The 25,115-nt window shown below is 36.5% G+C and overlaps 1 protein-coding gene across 6 annotated transcripts in view; it reads left to right on the forward strand.

Moving 5' to 3' along the window:
- DIAPH2 (diaphanous related formin 2) overlaps positions 1-25,115 on the forward strand; it is a 974,644-nt gene that overhangs the window by 39,326 nt on the left and 910,203 nt on the right. For 4 of the 6 annotated variants that reach the window (XM_049644714.1, XM_049644712.1, XM_049644716.1 and 1 more), the window contains exons 2-3: positions 20,453-20,485; positions 22,936-23,112. In XM_049644714.1, coding sequence (XP_049500671.1) covers positions 20,453-20,485; positions 22,936-23,112 — 210 coding nt within the window. Of the gene's footprint in view, positions 1-9,575; positions 9,637-20,452; positions 20,486-22,935; positions 23,113-25,115 lie in introns of all 6 variants that reach the window. The other 2 variants (XM_049644717.1, XM_049644715.1) reach the window with 2 other exon arrangements.

The following is a 25,115-nucleotide window of genomic DNA, read 5'->3' on the forward strand; positions in this document are numbered from 1 at the left end:
TTGCCATGTAGTATTCCATTGTGTATATAAACCACAACTTCTTTCTGCATTCATCACTTGATGGACATTTAGGCTCTTTCCATAATTTGGCTATTGGTGAAAGTGCTGGTATAAACATTCGGGTACAAGTGCCTCTGTGCATCAGCACTCCTGTATCCCTTGGGTAAATTCCTAGCAGTGCTATGGCTGGGTCATAGGGTAGATCTATACTTAATTTTTTGAGGAACGTCCACGCTGTCTTCCAGAGTGGCTGCACCAGTTTGCATTCCCCCCAACAGTGCAAGACGGTTCCCGTTTCTCCACATCATCGCCAGCATTTATAGTCTCCTGATTTGTTCATTTTAGCCACTCTGACTGGCATGAGGTGCTATCTGAGTGTGGTTTTGATTTGTATTTCCCTGATGAGGAGCAACGTTGGGCATCTTTTCATGTGCCTGTTGGCCATCTGGATGTCTTCTTTAGAGAAGTGTCTATTCATGTCTTCTGCCCATTTCTTCACTGGATCATTTGTTTTTTGGAAGTGGAATTTGGTGAGTACTTTATAGATTTTGGATACATATGGCCCTTTGTCCGATATGTCATTTGCAAGTATCTTTTCCCATTCCGTTGGTTGCCTTTTAGTTTTGTTGATTGTCTCCTTTGCAGTGCAGAAGCTTTTTATCTTCATGAGGTCCCAATAGTTCATTTTTGCTTTAATTCCCTTGCCTTTAGGGATGTGTCAAGTAAGAAATTGCTGCAGCTGAGGTCGGAGAGGTTTTTTCCTGCCTTCTCCTCTAGGGTTTGGATGGTTTCCTGTCTCACATTCAGGTTCTTTATCCATTTTGAGTTTATTTTTGTGAATGGGGTAAGAAAGTTGTCCAGTTTCAACCTTCTGCATGTTGCTGTCCAGTTCTCCCAGCACAATTTGTTAAAGAGACTGCCTTTTTTCCATTGGCTATTCTTTCCTGCTTTGTCAAAGATTAGTTGGCCATACGTTTGTGGGTCTAGTTCTGGGATTTCTATTCTATTCCATTGGTCTGTGTGTCTGTTTTTGTGCCAATACCATGCTGTCTTGATGATTACAGCTTTGTAGTAGAGGCTAAAGTCTGGGATTGTGATGCCTCCCGCTTTGGTCTTCTTCTTCAAAATTACTTTGGCTATTCGGGGCCTTTTGTGATTCCATACAAATTTTAGTATTACTTGTTCTAGCTTCAAGAAGAATGCTGGTGCAATTTTGACTGGGATTGCATTGAATGTGTAGATAGCTTTGGGTAGTATTGACATTTTAACAATATTTATTCTTCTAATCCAAGAGCACGGAATGTTTTTCCATTTCTTTATATCTTCTTCAATTTCCTTCATAAGCTTTCTATAGTTTTCAGCATAGAGATCTTTTACAACTTTGGTTGGGTTTATTCCTAGGTATTTTATGCTTCTTGGTGCAATTGTGAATGGGATCAGTGTCTTTATTTGTCTTTCTATTGCTTCATTATTAGTGTATAAGAATGCAATTGATTTCTGTACATTGATTTTGTATCCTGCGACTTTGCTGAATTCATGTAACAGATCAAGCAGACTTTTGGTGGAGTCTGTCAGATTTTCCAGGTATAGTATCATGTCATCTGCAAAAAGTGAAAGCTTGACTTCATCTTTGCATATTTTGATGCCTTTGATTTCCTTTTGTTGTCTGATTGCTGATGCTAGCACTTCCAACACTATGTTAAACAACAGGGGTGAGAGTGGACATCCCTGTCGTGTTCCTGATCTCAGGGGGAAAGCTCTCAGTTTTTCCCCATTGAGGATCATATTAGCTGTGGGCTTTTAATAAATGGCTTTGATGATGTTTCAATATGTTCCTTCCATCCCACCTTTTTCACGGGTTTTCATTAAGAAAGGATGCTGAATTTTGTCAAATGCTTTTTCTGCATCGATTGTCAGGATCATATGCTTCTTATCTTTTCTTTTATTAATGTGATGTATCACATTGAATGATTTGCGAATGTTGAACCACCCCTGAAGCCCAGGAATGAATCCCACTTGGTCATGGTGAGTAATTCTTTTTATATGCTGTTGAATTTGATTTTCTAGTATCTGATTGAGAATTTTTGCATCCATATTCATCAGGGATATTGGCCTGTAGTTCTCTTTTTTTGCTGGGTCTCTGTCTGGTTTAGGAATTAAAGTAATGCTGGCTTCATAGAATGAGTCTGGAAGTTTCCCTTCCCTTTTTATTTTTTGGAAAAGCTTGAGAAGGATAGGTATTATCTCTGCTTTAAATGTCTGATAGAATTCCCCAGGGAAGTCATCTGGTCCTGGTCTCTTATGTGTAGGGAGATTTTTGAAAACTGATTCAATTTCTTCACTGCTTATGGGTCTGTTCAAGTTTTCTATTTCTTCCTTTTTGAGTTTTGGAAGTGTGTGGTTGCTGAGGAATTTTTCCATTTCTTCCAGGTTGTCCAGTTTGTTGACATATAGTTTTTCATAGTATTCCCTGAGAATTGCATGTATTTCTGAGTGATTGGTTGTAACAATTCCATTTTCATTCATGATTTTATCTATTTGGGTCATCTCCCTTTTCTTTTTGAGAAGCCTGGCTAGAGGTTTATCAATTTTGTATATTTTTTCAAAAAACCAACTCTTGGTTTCATTGATCTGCTCTACAGTTTTTTTAGATTCTCTATTGTTTATTTCTGCTCTGATCTTTATTTCTCTTCTTCTGCTGGGTTTGGGGTGTCTTTGCTGTTCTGCTTCTATTTCCTTAGGTGTGCTGTTAGATTTTGTATTTGGGATTTTTCTTTTTTCTTGAGATAGGTCTGGATTGCAATGTATTTTCCTCTCAGGACTGCCTTTACTGCATCCCAAAGCATTTGGATTGTTGTATTTTCATTTTCTTTGTTTCCATATATTTTTTAATTTCTTCTCTAATTGCCTGGTTGACCCATTCATTCTTTAGTAGGGTGTTCTTTAACCTCCATGCTTTTGGAGGTTTTCCAGACTTTTTCCTGTGGTTGATTTCAAGCTAGCATTGTGGTTTGAAATTATGCATGGTATGATCTCAATTCTTTTGTATTTATTGAGGGCTGTTTTGTGACCCAGTATGTGATCTATCTTGGAGAATGTTCCGTGTGCACTCGAGAAGAAAGTATATTTTGTTGCTTTGGGATGCGGAGTTCTAAATATATCTGTCAAGTCCATCTGATCCAATGTATCATTTAGGGCCCTTGTTTCTTTATTGATCCTGTGTCTAGATGATCTATCTATTGTTGTAAGTGGAGTATTAAAGTCCTCTGCAATGACCACATTCTTATCAATAAGGTTGCTTATGTTTGTGATTAACTATTTTATATATTTGCGGCTCCAGCATTCAGCGCATAGACATTTATAATTGTTAGCTCTTCCTGATAGATAGACCCTGTAATTATTATGTAATGCCCTTCTTCATGTCTTGTTACAGCCTTTCTTCAATATATGAAGTTTATTGTCAAATTGGTTTCCATTACAACACCCAGTGCTCATCCCAAAAGGTGCCCTCCTCAATACCCATCACCCACCCTCCCCTCGCTCGCACCCCCCATCAACCCTCAGTTTGTTCTCAGTTTTTAACAGTCTCTTATGCTTTGGCTCTCTTCCACTCTAACTTCTTTTTTTTTTTCCTTCCCCTCCCCCATGGGTTTCTTTTAAGTTTCTCAGGATCCACATAAGAGTGAAACCATATGGTATCTGTCTTTCTCTGTATGGCTTAATTCACTTAGCATAACACTCTCCAGTTCCATCCATGTTGCTACAATGGGCCATATTTCATTCTTTCTCATTGCCATGTAGTACTCCATTGTGTATATGAACCACAATTTCTTTATCCATTCATCAGTTGATGGACATTTAAGTTCTTTCCATAATTTGGCTATTGTTGAGAGTGCTGCTATAAACATTGGGGTACAAGTGCCCCTATGCACCAGTACTCCTGTATCCCTTGGGTGAATTCCTAGCAGTGCTACTGCTGGGTCATAGGGTAGGTCTATTTTTAATTTTTTGAGGAACCTCCACACTGTTTTCTAGAGTGGCTGCACCAATTTGCATTCCCCCCAAAAGTACAAGAGGGTTCCTGTTTCTCCACATCCTCGCCAGCATCTATAGTCTCCTGATTTCTTCATTTTGGCCACTCTGACTGGCGTGAGGTGCTGAGTATGGTTTTGATTTATATTTCCCTGATGAGGAGCAACGTTGAGCATCTTTTCATGTGCCTGTTGGCCATCCGGATGTCTTCTTTAGAGAAGTGTCTATTCATGTTTTCTGCCCATTTCTTCACTGGGTTATTTGTTTTTCCGGTGTGGAGTTTGGTGAGCTCTTTATAGATTTTGGATACTAGCCCTTTGTCCGATATGCCATTTGCAAATATCTTTTCCCATTCCGTTGGTTGCCTTTTAGTTTTGTTGGTTGTTTCCTTTGCTGTGCAGAAGCTTTTTATCTTCATAAGGTCCCAGTAGTTCATTTTTGCTTTTAATTCCCTTGCCTTTGGGGATGTGTCAAGTAAGAAATTGCTATGACTGAGGTCAGAGAGTTCTTTTCCTGCTTTCTCCTCTAGGGTTTTGATGGTTTCCTGTCTCACATTCAGGTTCTTTATCCATTTTGAGTTTATTTTTTGAATGGTGTGAGAAAGTGGTCTAGTTTCAACCTTCTGCATGTTGCTGTCCAGTTCTCCCAGCACCATTTGTTAAAGAGACTGTCTTTTTTCCATTGGATGTTCTTTTCTGCTTTGTCAAAGATGGCCATACATTTGTGGGTCTAGTTCTGGGGTTTCTATTCTATTCCATTGGTCTATATGTCTGTTTTTGTGCCAATACCATGCTGTCTTGATGATTACAGCTTTGGAGTAGAGGCTAAAGTCTGGGATTGTGATGCCTCCTGCTTTGGTCTTCTTCTTCAAAATTACTTTGGCTATTCGGGGTCTATTGTGGTTCTATATGAATTTTAGGATTGCTTGTTCTAGTTTCGAGAAGAATGCTGCTGCAATTTTGATTGGGATTGCATTGAATGTGTAGATAGCTTTGGGTCGTATTGACATTTTGACAATATTTATTCTTCCAATCCATGAGTATGGAATGTTTTTCCATTTCTTTATATCTTCTTCAATTTCCTTCATAAGCTTTCTATAGTTTTCAGCATACAGATCTTTTACATCTTTGGTTAGATTTATTCCTAGGTATTTTATGCTTCTTGGTGCAGTTGTTAATGGGATCCGTTTCTTTATTTGTCTTTTTGTTGCTTCATTATTAGTGTATAAGAATGCAACTGATTTCTGTACATTGATTTTGTATCCTGCAACTTTGCTAAATTCATGTGTCAGTTCTATCAGACTTCTGGTGGAGTCTATCGGATTTTCCATGTATAAAATCATGTCATCTGAAAAAAGTGAAAGCTTAACTTCATCCTCACCAATTTTGATGCCTTTGATTTCCTTTTGTTGTCTGATTGCTGATGCTAGAACTTCCAAGACTATGTTAAACAATGACAGCCTTTAATTTAAAGTCTAGTTTGTCTGACATATGTATGATTACTCCAGGTTTCTTTTCACTTCCAATATCATGATAAATAGTTCTCCATTCCCTCACTGTCTATCTGAAGGTGTCCTCAGTTCTAAAATGAGTCTCTTGTAGACAGCAAATAGATGTGTCTTGTTTTTTAATCACTTCTGATACCCTATGTCTTTTGGTTGGAGCATTTAATCCATTTACATTCATTGTTATTATTGAAACATACAAGTTTAGAATCATTGTGATGTCTGTAGGTTTCATGCTTGTAGGGATGTCTCTGGTACTTTGTGGTTCTTGCAACATTTCACTCACAGAATACCCCTTAGGATATCTTGTAGGGCTGGTTTAGTGGTGATAAATTCCTTCAGTTTTTGTTTGTTTGGTAAGACCTTTATCTTTCCTTCTGTTCTGAATGACAGACTTGCTGGATAAAGGATTCTCGGCTGCAATTTTTTTTTTCTGTTTGTCACATTGAATATTTCCTGCCATTCCTTTCTGGGCTGCCAATTTTCAGTAGATAGTTCTGCCACTAGTCTTATTGGTCTCCTTTTATATGGTAGAGCATGTTTATCCGTAGCTGCTTTCAGAATCTTCTCTTTATCCTTGTATTTTGCCAGTTTCACTATGGTATATCATGCAGAAGACCGATTCAAGTTACATCTGAAGGGAGTCCTCTGTGCCTTTGGATTTCAATGCCTTTTTCCTTCCCCAGATCAGGGAAGTTCTCAGCTATGTTTTGTTCAAGTACACCTTCAGCCCCTTTCTCTCTCTTCTATTTAGGAATTCCTACGATATGGGTATTGTTCCATTTGACTACATCACTTAGTTCTCTAAATCTCCCCTCATACTCCTGGATTTTTTTTATCCCTCTTTTTCTCAGCTTCTTCTTTTTTCACAATTTTATCTTCTAATTCATCTATTCTCTTCTCTGCCTCTTCAATCCGAGCTGCGGTCACCTCCATTTTATTTTCCACCTCATTTATAGCATTTTTTAGCTCATCATGACAATTTCTTAGTCTCTTGATCTCTGTACCAATAGATTCTCTGCTGTCCTCTATACTTTTTTCAAGCCCAGGGATTAATTTTATGACTTTATTTTAAATTCTTGTTCTGTCATGTTGCTTAAATCGTTTTTGATCAATTCGTTAACTGTCGCTACTTCCTGGAATTTCTTTTGAGGAGATTTCTTCCGTTGTGTCATTTTGGATAGTCCCTGGAGTGGTGCGGAACTGCAGGACACTTCCCCTGTGCTTTCTGGATTAACTTGTGTTGGTAGGCGGGGCTGCAGTCAGACCTGATGTCTTCCCAGCCCACCACTGTGGCCACAGTCAGAGTGGTGTGTACCTTATCTTCCCCTCTCCCAGGGGCAGGACTCACTGTGGAGTGGTGTGGCCCCTGTCTGGGCTATCTGCACACTGCCAGCGTTGTTATGCTCCTTTGATGGGATCTGGCATATTAGCTGGGGAGCATCCTCAATGTGCACAGGGGTTGGAGGGTCAGGCTCAGCTTGCTTTGCTGTTGGTGGTCCCCTGCGGGAGGGGCCCTGCAGCACTGGAGGGAGGCAGACCAGTTGGAAGCATGGATCTACAGAAGCATAGCATTGGGTGTTTGCATGGTGCAAGCAAGTTGGGTGACTGGAACTGGTTCCCTTTGGGATTTTGGCTGGGGGATGGGAGAGGGAGATGGCGCTGGCCAGCGCTTTTGTTTCCCACCGAGCTGAGGTCTGTCTTCTGGGGCTCAACAACTCTCCCTCCTGGTGTCCTCTTGCCCTCCCACTCTCTCAGTAGAGCTGTTGACTTTTACCCTTCCAGATGTTCAGTCCCGCTGGCTGTCAGAACTCATGGAGTCTGGGTCCTCCACTTTTGCAAGGGGCTCTTTCTTGTCCAAGGGGCTGCCCCTCCACTGCCCCGGCTCCCTCCCACCAGTCCGTGTAGCACACACCGCCTCACTGCCCTTCCACACTCCTCTGTGGGTCTCTTGTCTACACTTGGCTCTGGAAAGTCCATTCTGCTAGTCTTCTGGTGGTTTTCTGGGTTATTTAGGCAGGTATGGGTGGAATCTCAGTGATCAGATGGACGATGTGAGCCCAGCGTCCTCCTATGCTGCCATCTTCCCCTAAAACCTCTGTCTATAGAGCTTATTTTAGGGTACTACTCTTTTAGAGATCTCAGAACTTCTCTATTGTGATCTTTCATTTATCTCATTTTCTCTTTTTTCAATATGAAATTTATTGTCAAATTGGTTTCCATTCAACACCCAATGGTCCTCCCAGCAGGTGCCCTCCTCAATGCCCATCACCCACTTTCAACTATACTACAACCTCCTTTAAGGAAGAATGCATGTTTATCTTGCTTTTGATTGTATTCCTAGTGCTCAGCACTGAACAGGTGCATAATATGTGCTCAAATATTTATTCAGTTGAACCGAACATGGTTTTCTGTGTCATGTTGCCTCTGTCCTTGTTAGCAAACAAGTTAAACCTACATAAATAATTGACCCTTCATTTTTATTGCGATGGCCAACTTACATATTTCAAAAAGAACATAGTAAAATTTTGTGACTAAGTTTTTTAGTTGGTGGTGAGACTTTTGAATTACATACAATTTAGTTGTCCAATTTCTGTATGAGAGTAATTACACAGTTTTTATAAAACATTGTATTACCATGTAACAGCCATAGGAGTTGAATCTTTATATCTTGCTGTTTTTGTTAATTTCTGTCTGAGAAAATTAAAACTTAATTTTCTTACAATAATGACTCTTGCATTTCAATCAGAACTTCAGCATTAGAGTTTATACATAAATCAGCGATTTCTCTTTTTCTTAAGGGGTTGAGACCCTGGAGTGATACTTTTATGATTATACAATACTCATATAATACTATACTGCGTTATATTTAATATAACTGATCACAAATGAAGTTTCATAAACTCTAATTGCTTGACTAATGCACAAGCTTATTGCTTTTCTAGAGTTGATTTTAATGAATATATATGGTCGCTATACTCATTGGTGCAATATGCCCTCATCGTAATGATTCTTATAATTTGATTTGCATAGTAAAAGCTTACTAAAATGACTTTAATCAGTGCTTGTAATTCATGGGTGTGACTCTAATAAAGTTTCTTTTTTGACCACTTTTGTTTTTCTGTTTAAAAAAATTTAACTCAACAGTAGCGCTATAGTTCATACACAAGAGTAAAATCTAAAATGTCTGCTTACATCTCATGTGTGAGAGAGATGGATGTAAATTACATTCAGATAAAATTTGAGACTTTTCCCCCGTAGAATGTCCTCATGAATGTAAAAAAATGAGGATAATAAATCTTTAAAATATTTTTTTGTAATTGAGTATAGTTGACACACAATGTTACATTACTGTCACATGTACAATATAGTGATTCAGCTTCTTTATTTGTTATGTTATGTTCACCACAAGTATAGATGAAAATGTATTTTAATACACCATGTAAAAATATGTTTTAAAGGTCAGTTTATGTAAAAATGACTGCTTAATCTTGTCAAGCAGCTATTTACAGTTCCCTGAACTTTTTGTTTTGGTGGTGTTTTTTACTATTGCCAGCTCCTTTCCTATGTTTCTTTTTTGACTGATACATAAAGACACTTGTTTGGCAGAAAAAAATTATTTTCTTAAAAAATTTTTTTTAAGTTTTATTTATTTTGAGAGAGAGAGAGAGAGAGAGAGAGAGAGAGAGAGAGAGAGAGAGAATGAGCAAGGGAGGGGCAGAGAAAGAGGGAGAGAGAGAATCAGTGTGGAGCCTGATGTGGGGCTCAAACTTACAAACTGAGACCATGACCTGAGCCCAAATCAAGAGTTGCAAGCTTCACTGACTGAGCCACCCAGGTGCCCCGAAAAAATTTATTTTCTATTGAAGATAATTTAAATGTAACATATCCAATAACGTATTTTATTAATTAATTTACTTTTCTGAAGGAGGATTTATATATTTATTTTTATTTTATGGGAATCAAATTTTTGTCATTTTTACGAACATATCTTTTTTTAATTGAAGTATAATTAACATCAATGTTATATTAATTTTAGGTGTACAATGTAGTGATTCAACAATTCTATACACCTGCATCCCTCCTTCCACCTCCCCCTGGTAACTATCAATTTATTCTCTATAGTTAAGAGTGTGTTTCTTGGTTTGTGTCTCTCTCTTTTTCCCTTTGATTATTTGCTTTGTTTCTTAAATTACATATATGTGTGAATTCATATGGTATTTGTCCTTCTCTGACTTATTTTGCTTAGCATTATACTCTAATTCCACCTATGTCATTGCAAAATGACAAGCTTTCATTCTTTTTTATGGCTAAGTAATATTCCAGGAGATATATATATATATATATATATATACATACATACACACATATCATATATGTATATATATATATATGTATGTATGTATGTATATATATCACATCTCTTTATCCACTGGGTAGACACTTGGCTGCTTCCATAATTTGGCTATTGTAAATAATGCTGGTATAAACATCAGGGTGCATGTATCACTTTGAATTTGCATTTTTGTATGCTTTTTGTAAAACCCTAGTAGTGCAATTGCTGGAATGTAGGGTAGTTCTGTTTTTTAACATTTTGAGGAACATCCATATTTTCCATAGTGGCTGCCCCAGTTTGCATTCCTACCAACAGGGCACAATGATTCCTTTTTCTCTACATCCTCACTAACACTTGTTTCTTGAGTTTCTTATTTGGGCCATTCTGACAAGTGAGAGGTGATATCTCATTGTAGTTTTGATTTGTGTTTCCCTGATGAAGAGTTGATGGTGAACATCTTTCCATGTATCTATTGCCCATCTGGGTGTCCTCTTTGGAGAAATGTCTGTTCATGACGTCTGTCCATTTTTAAATTGGATTGTTTATTGTTTGTATGTTTATTTGTATAAGTTTTTTATAATTTTGGATACTAACCTTTTATTGGATGTATCATTTGCAAATATCTTTTCCCATTCAATAGGCTGCCTTTTAGTTTTGTTAATTGTTTCTTTTGCTGTGTAGAATCTTTTTATTTTGATGTTATCCCAATAGATTATATTTGCTTTTGTTTCCCTTGCCTCAGGAGACAGATCTAGTAAGAAGCTGCTACCACTGTTTTCAAAGTTTATGATTTCAGGTCTCACATTTAAAAAATATAGGGGCACCTGGGTGGCTCAGTTGGTTGAGCTTCTGACTTCAGCTCAGGTCATGATCTCATGGTTTGTGAGTCAAGCCCTGTGTCGGGCTCTGTGCTGACAGCTCAGAGCCTGGAGCCTGCTTTACAGTCTGTGTCTCCCCCTCTCTCTGACCCTCCCCTGTTCATGCTCTGTCTCTCTCTGTCTCAAAAATAAATAAACATTAAAAAAATTAAAAAAATATATATATATATTTTAATGTTCGTTTATTTTTGAGAGAGAGAACAAACGTGCGTGTGAGCAGGGGAAGGACAGAGAGAGAGGGAGACACAGAATCCAAAGCAGGCCTCAGGCTCTGAGCCATCAGCACAGTGCCAAATGTGGGGCCTGAATCCACGAACCACGAGATTATGACCTGAGTCGAAGTCAGACACTTAACCAATTGAGCCACCCAGGTACCCCAGGTCTCACTTTTAGATCCTTAACCTATATTGAGTTTATTATTCTGTGTGTTGCAAGAAAGTGGTCCAGTTTTATTCTTTCACATGTAGCTATCCAGTGTTCATAGCACCATTTGTTGAAAAGACTATATTTTTCTCATTGGATAATCTTTCCTACTTTCTTGAAGATTATTTGGCTATATAGTTGTGAGTTCATTTTTGAGTTTTCTATTCTGTTCCATCCATCTTTGTATCTATTTTTGTGCCAGTACCATACTGTTTTAATTACTACAGCTTTGTATAACTTGAAGTCTGGAATCATGATACCTCTAGTTTTGTTTTTCTTTTTTAGGATTGCTTTGACTACTTGGGGTCCTTTGTGGTTGCATACAAATTTTGGGATTCTTCTAGTTCTGTGAAAAACGCTGTTGGTATTTGATAGGGATTGCATTGAATGTGTAGATTGCTTTGGGTAGTATAGACATTTTAACAATGTTTATTCTTCCAATCCATGAGGATGGAATGTTTTTCCATTTCTTTGTGTCCTCTTGAATTTTTTCCATCAGCATTTTATAGTTTTCAGGGAACAGGTCATTCACCTCTTTGGTTAAGTTTATTTCTATGTATTTTATTATTTTTGATGCAACTCTAAATGGGATTGTTTTCTTACTTTCTCTTTCTGCAGCTTCATTATTAGTGTATAGAAATGCTACAGATTTCTGTATATTGATTGTTTAATCTTGCAACCCTACTGAATTCATTTATCAGTTCTAGGATTTTTTTTTTTTTTTGGTGGAGTGGGTTTTTGGGTTTTGGGATTTTTTGGTGGGTCTTCTACATATAGTATCATGTCATATGTATATAGTGGAAGTTTTACTTCTTTCTTACCAATTTGGATCACTTTTATTTCTTTTTTTGCTCTCTGATTGCTGTGGCTAGGACCTGTACTAGTATGTTTAATAAAAGTGGTAAGAAGAACTTCGTTGTCTTGTTACTGACCTTAGGGGAAAAGCTCTCAGTTTTTCCCCACTGAGTATGATTTTAGCTGTTGGATTTTCATGGATGGTCTTTATTATTTTGAGGTATGTTTCCTCCAAACCTGCTTTGTTGTGGGTTTTTATCATGAGTGAATGTTGTAGTTTTTCAAATGCTTTTTCTTCATCTATTGAAATCGTCATATGGTTTTTATCCTTTTTCTTATTGATGTGGTGTAGTATGTTGATTGAGTTTTGAATATTGAACCACGCTTGCATCCTGGGAATAAATCCCACTTGATCATGGTGAATTATTTTTTAAATGTATTGTTAGATTTGATTTGCTAGTATTTTGTTGTGGATTTTTGCACCTATGTTCATTAGGGATATTGGCCTATAGTTCTCTTTTTTAATGGTGTCTTTATCTGGTTTTGGTATCAGGGTAATGCTGGCCACATAGAATGAGTTGAGAAGTTGTCTTTCCTCTTCTATTTTTTAGAATAATTTGAGAAGGATCAGTATTAATTCTAAGAATAGGTATTAATTCTTCTTTATATGTTTGGTAGAATTCACCTGTGAAGCCATCTGGTCTTGGACATCTGTTTGTTGCAAGTTTTGTTTGATTACTGATTAAATTTCATTGCTGGTAATAGGCATGTTCAAATTTTCTATTTCTTTCTATTCCACTTTTGTTAGTTTATATGTTTCTAGGAATTTAAGTGTTTCTTCTAGGTTGTCCATTTTGTTGGCATATTGTGTTTCATAATATTCTCTTATAACTGTATTTTTGTGGTGTTGTTTGTTATTTCTTCTCTGTCATTGGTGATTTTATTTATTTGCGTACTTTCTCTCTTTTTCTTGATAAGACTGGCTAGAGGTTTACTAATTAATTTTTTCAAAGAACCAGCTCCTGGTTTCTTTGATCTGTTCTATGGGTTTTTTTTAGGTTCTATATCATTTATTTCTTTTCAAATTTTCATTAATTTCTTCTTTGTGCTGGTTTCAGGTTTTGTTTGTTGTTCTTTTTCTACCTCCTTCAGATGTCAGGTTAGGTTGTTTGAGATTTTTCTTGCTATAAACTTCTCTCTTAGAACTGCTTTTGCTTTATCCCCAAATTTTGGGACCGTTGTGTTTTTACTTTAATTTGTTTCCATGTATGTTTTAATTTCTTCTTTGATTTCCTGGTTGGCCCATTAATTGTTCAGTAGTATATTGTTTAAGTTCCACGTATTTGTGGCTTTCCAGATTTTCTCTTGTGGGCGATTTCTAGTTTCATAGCATCGTGGGCAGAAAAGATGTATGGTATGACTTAAATCCTGAATTTGTTAAGGCTTGTTTTATGGCCTATATGTTATCTATTCTGGAGAATGATCAGTTTGCCCTTGAGAAGAATGTGTATTCTGCTGTTTTAGAATGCAGTGCTCTAAATATATCTGTTAGATCCATGTGGTTCAATGTGTCATTTAAAGCCATTGTTTCCTTGTTCATTTTTCTGCTTAGATGATTTGTCCATTGATGTAAGTGGGGTATTTAAGTTCCCTATTATTATTGTGTTATTATTGATTCATTCCTTTATGTTTGTTATTAACTATTTAATATATTTGTGTGCTTCTAATGTTGAGGGTATAAATTTTTACAACTGTTATATATTCTTGTATAATTCCCTTTATTATTACATACTCTCTCTCCATCTTTGTCTCTTGTTAGTCTTTGTTTTAAAGTCTACTTTGTCTGATATAAATATTGCTACTCTGGCTTTCTTTTGATATTCTTTTGCATCATAGATGTTTTTCTATCCCCTCACTTTAGATCTGCAGATGTCTTTAGGTCTAAAATGAGTGTCTTATAGGCAGCATATAGATGGGTCTTATTTTTCATCCATTCTGACACCCTATGTCTGTTGATTGGAGCATTTAGTCTATTTACTTTCAAAGTAATTATTGATAGATATATATTTATTACCATTTTATTACTTGTTTTGTGTTTATTTCTGAAGACTTTCTCTGATTCTTTCTTGTATGTCTCCCTTTTATGGTTTGCTGATTTTTTTAGTGATATATTTGGAATTTTTCTCTTTATTCTTTGAATTTTTATTAGTTGTTTTTAATGTATGGTTACCATTCTGTTTGTATATAATCTCTTCTTCATATAACAGTCTATATTAAGTTGATGGTCATATAAGTTTGAACCCATTCTTGTCCACATGTTTTAGGTATATAGTGTCATATTTTATATCATTTTATTTTGTGGGGTATTTGACTAACTTTTTTTTACAGAAAAATATATTTTTACTACTTTTGTATCTCATACCTTCATACTGTCACTTTTGGTTTCTCCTTTCCACTCAGAGTCCACTTTAGTATTTCTTACAGGGTTGGTTTAGTGGTCATGGACTCCTTCAGTGTTTGTTTGTCTGGGACACTTTATCTCTCCTCCTGTTCTGAATGATAGCCTGGCTCGATAGAGTATTCTTGGCTGCTGATTCAGCACTTTGAATATGCCATGCCCCTCCCTTTTGGTTTTCCAAGTTTCTGATGAAAAATCCCCTGGTATCCTTATGGGGCTTCCTTTGTATGTTATGTCTTCTTTGGTCTTGCTGCTTTATAACTTTTTCTTTTTTGCTGTATTTTGGCAATTTAAATACAATATATCTTGGTGTGGGTCAGCTTTTGTTGATTTTCATAGGATTTCCCTTAGCCTCCTGAATCTGGATATCTGTTTCCTTCCCCAGATTAGGGAAGTTTTCAGCTATTATTTCTTTTAATAAATTTTCTGCCCCCTTTTCTCTGGCTTCTCCTTCTGGGACTCCTGTACTATAAATGTTATACATTTGATAGAGTCACTGTATTCCCTAAATCTATTCTCATTTTGCACAATTATTTTTTCTTGCTTTTGTGCAGCTTGGCTAGTTTTCATTACTCTGCTTTCTAGGTCATTAATTACTCCCTCTGCTTTTTCCAGCCTTCTCTTCATTCCATCAAGAATGTTTCTCAGTTCATTTATGGCTTTTATCTCTGTGTTATTCCTTATCTCTGTGTTATTTGTCTCACTCATGTCTTCCGCTGTTTCCTCAAGCCAAGTGAGTACCCTTATGATCATTGCTTTACATACTCCATCAGGCATGTTACTTATATCTGTTTCACTTAGATCACTGGCTGTAGTTTTGTCCAGTTCTTTCATATGGGATATATTACTCTGTCTTCTCATTTTGTGTAAGTCTCTGTGTCTGTTTCTCTGTGTTAGGGAAGTCAGCTATGTCTCCTGTTCTTGTGGGTCATGGCGTTATGAAGAAGAGGTCCTGTAGTGGTTTTCCCTATTTCCCAGGGTCTGGCATTTTGGGCAGTGTCTTCTAGTGTGCTCCGTGTACTGTAATGTTTTTTCCTGGCCACTTTATCCTTCAGGCCAGTCATCTGCAGAGACTTTCTTTGCCTTTTGTTAGCAATGTTTGGTCCCTGGACTGAATGTGGCCCATTTTGACTAGGTGTGCTCTGGTCTGCTTGTGAAACAAGACCTTTTCACTGCTGCCAAAACCAATACTGCAAATCTCCCAAGTGGGTGGATGCAATGTGATAAGAGGTTTAGACTAGTTTCGATTCAGAGGTCCACAGCACTGCCACTGAGGCAAGTGAAAGTGGCACTTCCAGAATTGTGGTTCTACCGGGGTATGGAGAGTGGGATTTGGTGTAAGCAAGTTAGGTAGCAAGTGTTGGCACAGCGATGTTTCCCACAGGTAGCCCTGTGCTCATGAAGAAAGGCAGTGGAGGGAAATGGCACCTGCCAGTTTCTTTGTTCTCTGAGGGTCTCTCTTTGCCGCCTCTCTGGGATGCATTCTGAAATGAGCCAATAAACTCCCCATATTGTGGCCTAGGTGCTCTTCAGATCACTGTTGCCATGCTGTTTGTCCATAGGTCTTTTTGCCTGCCTGCCTTCTCTCCAAGAGCAGCCCTAATATCCTCTAGGCTCTATTGCAGCCAAGCCCATTGACCTTTACAATTCCAGGGTTTAAGCCCTGCTTCTTGTCAGAAGTCATGAAATTCAGCCCCTCTTACTTTCCAAGACGGTTTCTACAGGGATTTTATTTTCCCTTTGTGCTTCCCTGTATGTTAGTCTATCTCTCGCTTTTCTCTGTGATTGCAGCTCCCTCCCTACTGCAGTGGGGAAGATGTTTCCCTCCCAAACTGTGTCTCTGCACTTCCTACCTTCTTCGATGTGTCCTTTTCTCTACCTTTAATTGTGGAGTTTGTTCTGTCAATTTTTATGTCAATTTCTGAGGTATTAGGTGATTTGATAGTTATCTAGTTGTTTTCTGGGATGAGGTGAGCCTAGGGTCCTCCTACTCCACTGCCATCTTCTACCCTTGGTGTTTCCATTTAAATAGGATGGACAGATTGGGTCTCATTGAGCAAAAAACTCCTTTTAAGGAGGGATTATGGAGTAATGGATATGGAAATATGGAAATCGAAAAGGGTATTCCAGGCAGCGGGAAGAGCCAGTGCATGTGTTTTATTGCATTATTGAAGAAGAGTAAAGTGGTCAGCGTGACTGGAGCTGAGGGAATTAAAGCGACAGTAGCAAGAAATGAGGTTAGAGGGGTCTGAAGAGAGTACAGATCAGTAGGGCCTTGCAGGATTACATGTAAGATGTGTTGGGGAAGGACTTTGGGTGCCAGGGGAATGCTCTTTGATAAGATGCTTGACTCCCTGGATAAAGATGTGAAAAGACATTTAAAGGGGGTATCTGTGAATTTGAGATTACTATGAATTGTTTCAAGTCAGTAATTCAGTCCTAGTATTGTAGATCTTGATTATACTAACTGAAAAGTTGGTATGTTGACTGAAAGTTAGCATGCACTTGTAACCAGATAGATTTGTGGGCCTTGGACAGATTACTTAGCCTCTTTCAAGCTTCAGTTTCATCATTTGTAAAATGAAAAGTTTTGACCAGATTATCTTAAATTCTGTCCAACTTTAATAGTCTCTAATGCCATACTATGTGATTAAATATAGAAAAAAAATTTAATAAAAAAGTGAGAGTAGAAAATAAAACTCAAATTTCTTCCCATAAGAGAAGGTGGAAATATTACTAGTAATACTTTTTTTCTTGTTTCTGTACCCCATGATCAAACTGTCAACATACATTCAATTGAGATATATATTTAAAGCATTCTAGACATATTTAAACCTTAAGTTAGATAATTTGACTAAATTAAATCATATTTCACCTAATTTACATTCTCACTTTGAAGATACAGATGTGCATTTAATTTTGAGTTTATAACCCCAAAGAATGGAAAAAGAAGAAAAGTAGCAATTGCTTGAAGAATTGTCTAATATACTTACTAATAACACAGGTGGACAGGTACATATCTGGAATGTGGCAGGGTAGTTGAGGTACTTTAGAGATGACATTTCTCACTCTGATTTTATATTACAGGCAATCCTGAAGCTTGCCATGGGGCATAAAAGTTTTCTTTAACCCAGAAGGAAAATTAAAGAGAAAATGCCACGTAAAGATAGTCCTGCTGTGGATTGATCTCTCTTAAAATGGCTTCAGTTCCCCCTTCTTTTTTCTCCTAGGCAATAAAGATTGATTGAGGTTTGTGTTAGCAGATGTGATGAAGACCTCATACAGAAATGTAGATGTGTAGTGTCCCTGAGGGAATCAATGAATTAAAAGTAGAAAAAAAAAACTATACATATAATAGTGTATTTGTCCTAGTTGATCCAGAGAAAGATGATCCTTAAAAGCATTTGGTTGGTGGTATTTGAAGAACAATTTCAAGAGATCCTGAGACCAAATAATTCTCACTTAGTTAGAACTCATAATGAATTCTCCTTACTAGTGGGATGACCACAGATTCCTTTTTTTTTTATTTTTTATTTTTTTTAATTTTTTAATATATGAAATTTACTGTCAAATTGGTTTCCATACAACACCCAGTGCTCATCCCAAAAGGTGCCCTCCTCAATACCCATCACCCACTCTGCCCTCCCTCCCACCCCCCATCAACCCTCAGTTTGTTTTCAGTTTTTAACAGTCTCTTATGCTTTGGCTCTCTCCCACTCTAACCTCTTTTTTTTTTTTTTTCCTTCCCCTCCCCCATGGGTTTCTGTTACGTTTCTCAGGATCCACATAAGAGTGAAACCATATGGTATCTGTCTTTCTCTGTATGGCTTATTTCACTTAGCATAACACTCTCCAGTTCCATCCATGTTGCTACAAAAGGCCATATTTCATTTTTTCTCATTGCCACGTAGTATTCCATTGTGTATATAAACCACAATTTCTTTATCCATTCATCAGTTGATGGACATTTAGGCTCTTTCCATAATTTGGCTATTGTTGAGAGTGCCGCTATAAACATTGGGGTACAAGTGCCCCTATGCATCAGTACTCCTGTATCCCTTGGATAAATTCCTAGCAGTGCTATTGCTGGGTCATAGGGTAGGTCTATTTTTAATTTTCTGAGGAACCTCCACACTGCTTTCCAGAGCGGCTGCACCAATTTGCATTCCCACCAACAGTGCAAGAGGGTTCCTGTTTCTCCACATCCTCTCCAGCATCTATAGTCCCCTGATTTCTTCATTTTGGCCACTCTGACTGGCGTGAGGTGGTATCTGAGTGTGGTTTTGATTTGTATTTCCCTGATAAGGAGCGACGTTGAACATCTTTTCATGTGCCTGTTGGCCATCCGGATGTCTTCTTTAGAGAAGTGTCTATTCATGTTTTCTGCCCATTTCTTCACTGGGTTATTTGTTTTTCGGGTGTGGAGTTTGGTGAGCTCTTTATAGATTTTGGATACTAGCCCTTCGTCCGATGTGTCATTTGCAAATATCTTTTCCCATTCCGTTGGTTGCCTTTTAGTTTTGTTGGTTGTTTCCTTTGCTGTGCAGAAGCTTTTTATCTTCATAAGGTCCCAGTAATTCACTTTTGCTTTTAATTCCCTTGCCTTTGGGGATGTGCCGAGTAAGAGATTGCTACGGCTGAGGTCAGAGAGGTCTTTTCCTGCTTTCTCCTCTAAGGTTTTGATGGTTTCCTGTCTCACATTCAGGTCCTTTATCCATTTTGAGTTTATTTTTGTGAATGGTGTGAGAAAGTGGTCTAGTTTCAACCTTCTGCATGTTGCTGTCCAGTTCTCCCAGCACCATTTGTTAAAGAGACTGTCTTTTTTCCATTGGATGTTCTTTCCTGCTTTGTCAAAGATGAGTTGGCCATACGTTTGTGGGTCTAGTTCTGGGGTTTCTATTCTATTCCATTGGTCTATGTGTCTGTTTTTATGCCAATACCATGCTGTCTTGATGATGACAGCTTTGTAGTAGAGGCTAAAGTCTGGGATTGTGATGCCTCCTGCTTTGGTCTTCTTCTTCAAAATTACTTTGGCTATTCGGGGCCTTTTGACCACAGATTCCTTAGTAAAAAGGAATGTGAGCATGCACAACCAAGTTGATGCATATCATTTAGCTTCTGTTATAAGAACTAAATGTACAGGGTGTGGCAGAAAGATTAATTTCAATTCCTAATAACAATTAAAAAATCTTTTTCCTTCCTAATCATAATTTTAATTAGCATTTCAACATATTTATGATATAATAATAACTGCCCTTCATGCTGATCATATGTTATTGTAAGATCTTGAATTATTTTCTAAATCATGGAAGATTACTAAGTTATTAAATATTACTTTGCTTTAATGTAATATTGCTTTATTACTTTAGTATTGCTGCACTCTAGTTCTCCAAATAGTGGTGCCCATTTTATTGTTTGGTAGTTTGTATTAACCACTGTATTAATTAGGATACACCATTTTCATTGCTTTTCAGCATTAGAAGTAGAAAATCCCATGCAAAAAACAAGTGTTGGAGTTTTTTAGAAATGGGTATATATTAACAGAATCAGTGAATTCAATTTTATCTAGAATATTTATAAAGATGCCTTTTAAATATCAGAGTAACTGAGTTCTACACTCAGCTATTTGATTACTATTAAGTGTGACATTTCTCCTTTTTTTAAAATTTATTTTAAAAACATTTTAAATTCTAAAACTTTGAACAAACTTGAAAGGGGTTATGATTTTGCTATATCTTTTCTCATGTTTGAGCACTATGGTAATGGTATCTGATCCAAATCTGACTTTGGGATCTTAAGTCAAATCAACTTTAAAAGACATAAGTATCTCCCCTACAAATCTTCATTTTTAATCCTTAAAATTTTTTTTCTCCTTTTGTAAAGAATGTATATAGTTATATATTTAAACTTGCTAATTCTTTTCGATTAGTTATAGTTCATAAGATAAATGGGCATCATTCAATTATTTGTTTGATCTATGAATTTCTCTTATCTGACAGGTATTTTTTTCCTTTTGATTTTAATAGAACATTCAAATAAAAACTTTGGCAGATGATGTGGTAAGGTGGTTTTAGCAGCATGTTGTTATGTTACTTATGCATGTTGCCTTTTTACTAAAGTGGGTGGACATTAAAGCATTGATGTATGTAAGATATAAAATGTCTAGATGTTTACAAAGTATAGTAAAATGGAAGATTCATCAATAGAATGACTTTTCTTTTTTTGAAAAATCAGTATAAAGAATTATGAGAACTCAACAAGATTTTGATATCCTTAAACATACCTTAACCAAAATTTTAAAATCTCTATGTAAATCTAACCTGGAAAACACCTATTTTTTTCCTTTTTGATAGCCAAGTAAATTTTGAGTAAGTAAAAGATTAATATTAATATTAGGGGAAATTAATGTAATATAGAAAGCTCAGTTTATTACTTTGGCTAGATATGTGCTATTAAATTTAAAATCCACAAATATTTTGAGCTGAGGCTATCATAGTAAAACTTATTAAAATTTATGGGCATAACATTTAAATGTGCTCTTTCATAGCTAAACTTTAAAAAAATGATATTTTAAGCAGTGCCATTTTTTTCTTTGTGAAATTACAAATAATGTACAATATTATTTGTGATTTAAGGAGGTAAAAGTATGTGGCTTATATTCATTTTCTTATCAAGATATAGCTGAAAGCAAAAGCCAATTTTCTAGATAGAAATGAAAGGCATAGTGGAATATCAAATATATATGTAAATAATGCTACTCAGTAAAAAGCTAGCACTGCAAAAGTGACAATGAAGAGACAGGAACAAAGATATTTTGATTTAATGCTCGATTGCATATTTAAATGCTTTTATGTCCACCATATTTTTTAGTGAAATTAGGCTGTTGGATATGTACTCAAACTTATTTGGGATTACTTAATATTTTTTCTTGAGTTGTTTGAAGATATAATACATATCTAAACCAATTTAATTTTCCTTAAATAGTTAAAAGAAAAATTGAATTAGTTCAAGATGATGTGAAGAAATGAATCTTAATGTGAACACTGGGATAGGGACCAGGGACTTATAAATTTATCAAGTTACTTTTTTTCTGAAATGAGAAAGTTGGTCTAGATGATTTTTCAAGTTTCTTCCCAATTCTAAAACACTATGATTTATATAATCTCTTTGCAAGCAACCATATTCTAAAATCATTTTTGTAATCCTAAATAAGTTGCATAAAACTGGTCATATTTCTTTAAAAGTACATTTAATTTTAAGAAAGTGTTCTTTGAATCAAAATAAGTATGTTCTTTTAATGGGGGGGGGTCAGTGGAAATTTACATAAGTTGGGGTAATAACTTCTGTGATGCTTTTTGTGTTTTTGAAATAATTTATAAGGACTTAGTAACATGACAGTGAAGATGCACTGTCCTCACATCTAACATGTCTGCTTGTTTAACATAAGTTGATGGTATGCATGTGCTTCCTAACAGAAACCAGAATAAAACTGAGTTGCATTCAGTTTTATGGACCTTACTAATTTTTGATGTCTGATATTTTGTGGTTTAAAACAGATTGGGCTCTTTGTATGTACCTGGAGTCATTAACACACTTTACATGAAATAGCAAGCTGATTATTAGAGATTGTGCTAATTATTAGAGATTATACATGGAATCAATGGTACAGAATTAATATCCGTAAAACATCAAGTTCTTTATGATAGTATTTGTAGGAATAAGACATTTTTATTTATGTTAACATTTCCATTAAATTGAAAAGGTAATGTCTTGTTAATCCTCAATTTTTAGGGAAAAAAAGTAAGGGAAATAATAGTAACAAGAATAAAAAATAGCAGTTAAGTACACTAAACATATGAACTTATTTGAATCTCATAATAACCCTGTGCAGTGTAGGTAATATTATTTATTTAAAATCTATTAACTTGTTATCTGTATTTTAGAGATGAGAAAACAGAGAAAGTGCATGTAATTTGCACAGGGTTCCTCAGCTAATAAATGACAGATTCAAACCCAGGCAGTCTGGCTTCAGAGTCTTTGTTATTAACCATTATACTTGACCACTATGCTGGCAAGGTATCTGTAGATACTTGTCATAGTTTTTGGCACTTTGAAGAGAAAAACATTACTGTAATTTCCCACCTGAGAAGTGAATATTGGGGCTCTTTTTTATTCCTTTCTTTATTTCTCATAATTCAAAAGTTGCCACTATTGTCCCTCAAACAACTACATAACTTTGATGCAAGACTTTTATTTACCTATTTACAGTGTAAAGTGGAAATGGTGAGGTACTAAGGTTTACCTTGGAGGACTACTTTTCACACCTCAGACTTCTGAGACTGAATTAAAAGGTTTCAAAATTGTGCAATCTCTAACTAGAAATTCTTGCTTAAAATAAGTTTGTCAAAAGACAATATTATACTAAGTGCTATTTTGATGTTTCAGTACTTCATATTTATGATTCTGGATTTCTTTCTTAGAGTTTCTTATTTTTTTTTTCTTTTTGTAGCGTGACCGAATTACAAGTTTTAGAAAATCTACTGTCAAAAAAGAAAAACCTTTTATTCAGCATCCTATTGATTCTCAAGTTGCAATGAGTGAGTTTCCAGCAGCTCAGCCATTGTATGATGAACGATCGTTGAATTTGTCAGAAAAGGAAGTACTGGATCTTTTTGAAAAAATGATGGTAAGTTTGTACCTTACTTTTGTTGTAATTTTAAAATGTGTGTGCCCAGAGGATTATAGGTTTTTAAGTATGTGTGTTTGTATGGATTGTATTTATATCATGTAAAGGAGAGTCCAGAAACTTGTTGATACAACAGAACTATTTTCAGAAGTATGCTTTTTAAAAATTTTTAAATGTTTATTTTTGAGAGTGAGAGCGAGAGAGAGGGAGGAGGGGCAGAGATAGAGGGAGACACAGAATCCGAAGCAGGCTCCAGGTTCTGAGCTGTCAACACGGAGCCCGACGTGGGACTCAAACTCACAGACCACAGGATCATGACCTGAGCTGAAGTCAGATGCCTAGCCAACTGACTAGTTGGTGCCCCTTCAGAAGTATGTTTTTTGACTTGAGTTAAAATATCCTTACCTGACTATCACTTCCTCTATGATCTCTGGAAAGCAAGGGCTGTCTTATTTGTGTCCTCAAGTATTTTGTGGTCTCTGGCACATTGAATCAGTTTTTCAATTAACTAATTTGTGTTTCTGTTTTTGGTGAAGAAAAACAGACCAAAGTTCACTTTCTGGAAAACAGCACAAGGTATCTTGTTGTTTATATGGAATAGAGTTAGGAAGACAGTAAAACAAACAGACCAGCAAAGAAAAAAACAGTAGAGGGGAAAGAATGCCTGGAAGGAGAAGGAGAAGAAAAAGGAAGTAGGAGGACTCTAGGCTCAGCTCATTTCAGGAACACAACTAGATAACTACCAAATTATTCTAAATACCTCAGAAATTGACCTGAAGACTGACAGAACAAACTCCACAACTAAAGAGAGAAAAGAGGCCACATGGAGGAAGGTAGGAAGTGCATGCAAAGATATGGTTTAAGGGACAAACAGATAGATCACAGCTGCTGAGTAGGGGATGGAGCCATGGTCAAGTAGAAGGGAGAAAGAGAGAGAATGAGAGAGAGAGAGAGAGGGAGTGATGGAGAGAGACAGAGAGAGAGAGAGAGAGAGAGAGAGAGAGAGAGAGAGATGCACACAGGGTAGTGCACAAGGAGAACATTTCCCCAAATCCATTGACTTAGAAAATTTGATGGGCTGAATTTCCTGAGTTCTTGCAACCAGCAAGGCTTAAAGCCTGGAGTTTTAAAGGTCAACAGGTTTGGCTGGGATAGAGCCCTGAGGGCATTGCCCTGTGCCTTGAGAGAAGGCAGGCAAACAACCTAGGGACAGATGTCATTGAAACACCTGGGGCACACATGGGGAGATTTTTTGCTGTTCTCTGAGCTTGCCCCTGCGAGGCAGTGTTCACAGAGACACCTCTCTAGGAACAAAAGAGTAGGGACATAATTGGCTTTTCTCTCCTACAGAAGAAGAGACTTAGACAAAATGCAAAGACAAAGGAATATATCCCAAATGAAAGAATAGGATAAGGCCTCAGCCAGAAATCTAAGCAAAACAGATATAAGTAACATGCCTGATAGAGTATTAAAAGCAACGTTCATAAGGATACTCACTGGGACTGAAAAAAGAAGACATTAGTGACAGCCTAACTACAGAGATAAAAGAATTAAAAAAGAATCACAAATGAAGAGTGCAATAAACAAGATTAGAAATATCTGATGCAATGAACAGCAGGCTGGAAGAAGTAGAGGAACTAATTAATGATCTAGAAGACAAAGTAATGGAAAGTAATGAAGCTGAGCAAAGGAGACAAAGAATTATGCAAAATAAGAATAGACTTAGGGAATTCAATAACCATCAAATGGAATAACTTTTATATTATAGATTTTCAAGAAGAAGAGAGAGATAAGGGGGCAGAAGATTTATTTGAAGAAATAATAGCTGAAAACTTCCCTAATCTGGGATGGAAATAGACATCCAGTTCCAGGAAGTACAGAGAACTCCCATCAAAATCAACAAAAGCAGGCCAACACCAAGACATAGTGTATTTAAATTGGTAAAATAAAGTCATAAAGAAAAGATCTTAAAAGCAGCAAGACAAAAGAAGTCCTTGACTTAC

This window comes from Panthera uncia, chromosome X (assembly GCF_023721935.1).
Source record: "Panthera uncia isolate 11264 chromosome X, Puncia_PCG_1.0, whole genome shotgun sequence".
In the NCBI taxonomy this organism is placed as follows: domain Eukaryota; kingdom Metazoa; phylum Chordata; class Mammalia; order Carnivora; family Felidae; genus Panthera; species Panthera uncia.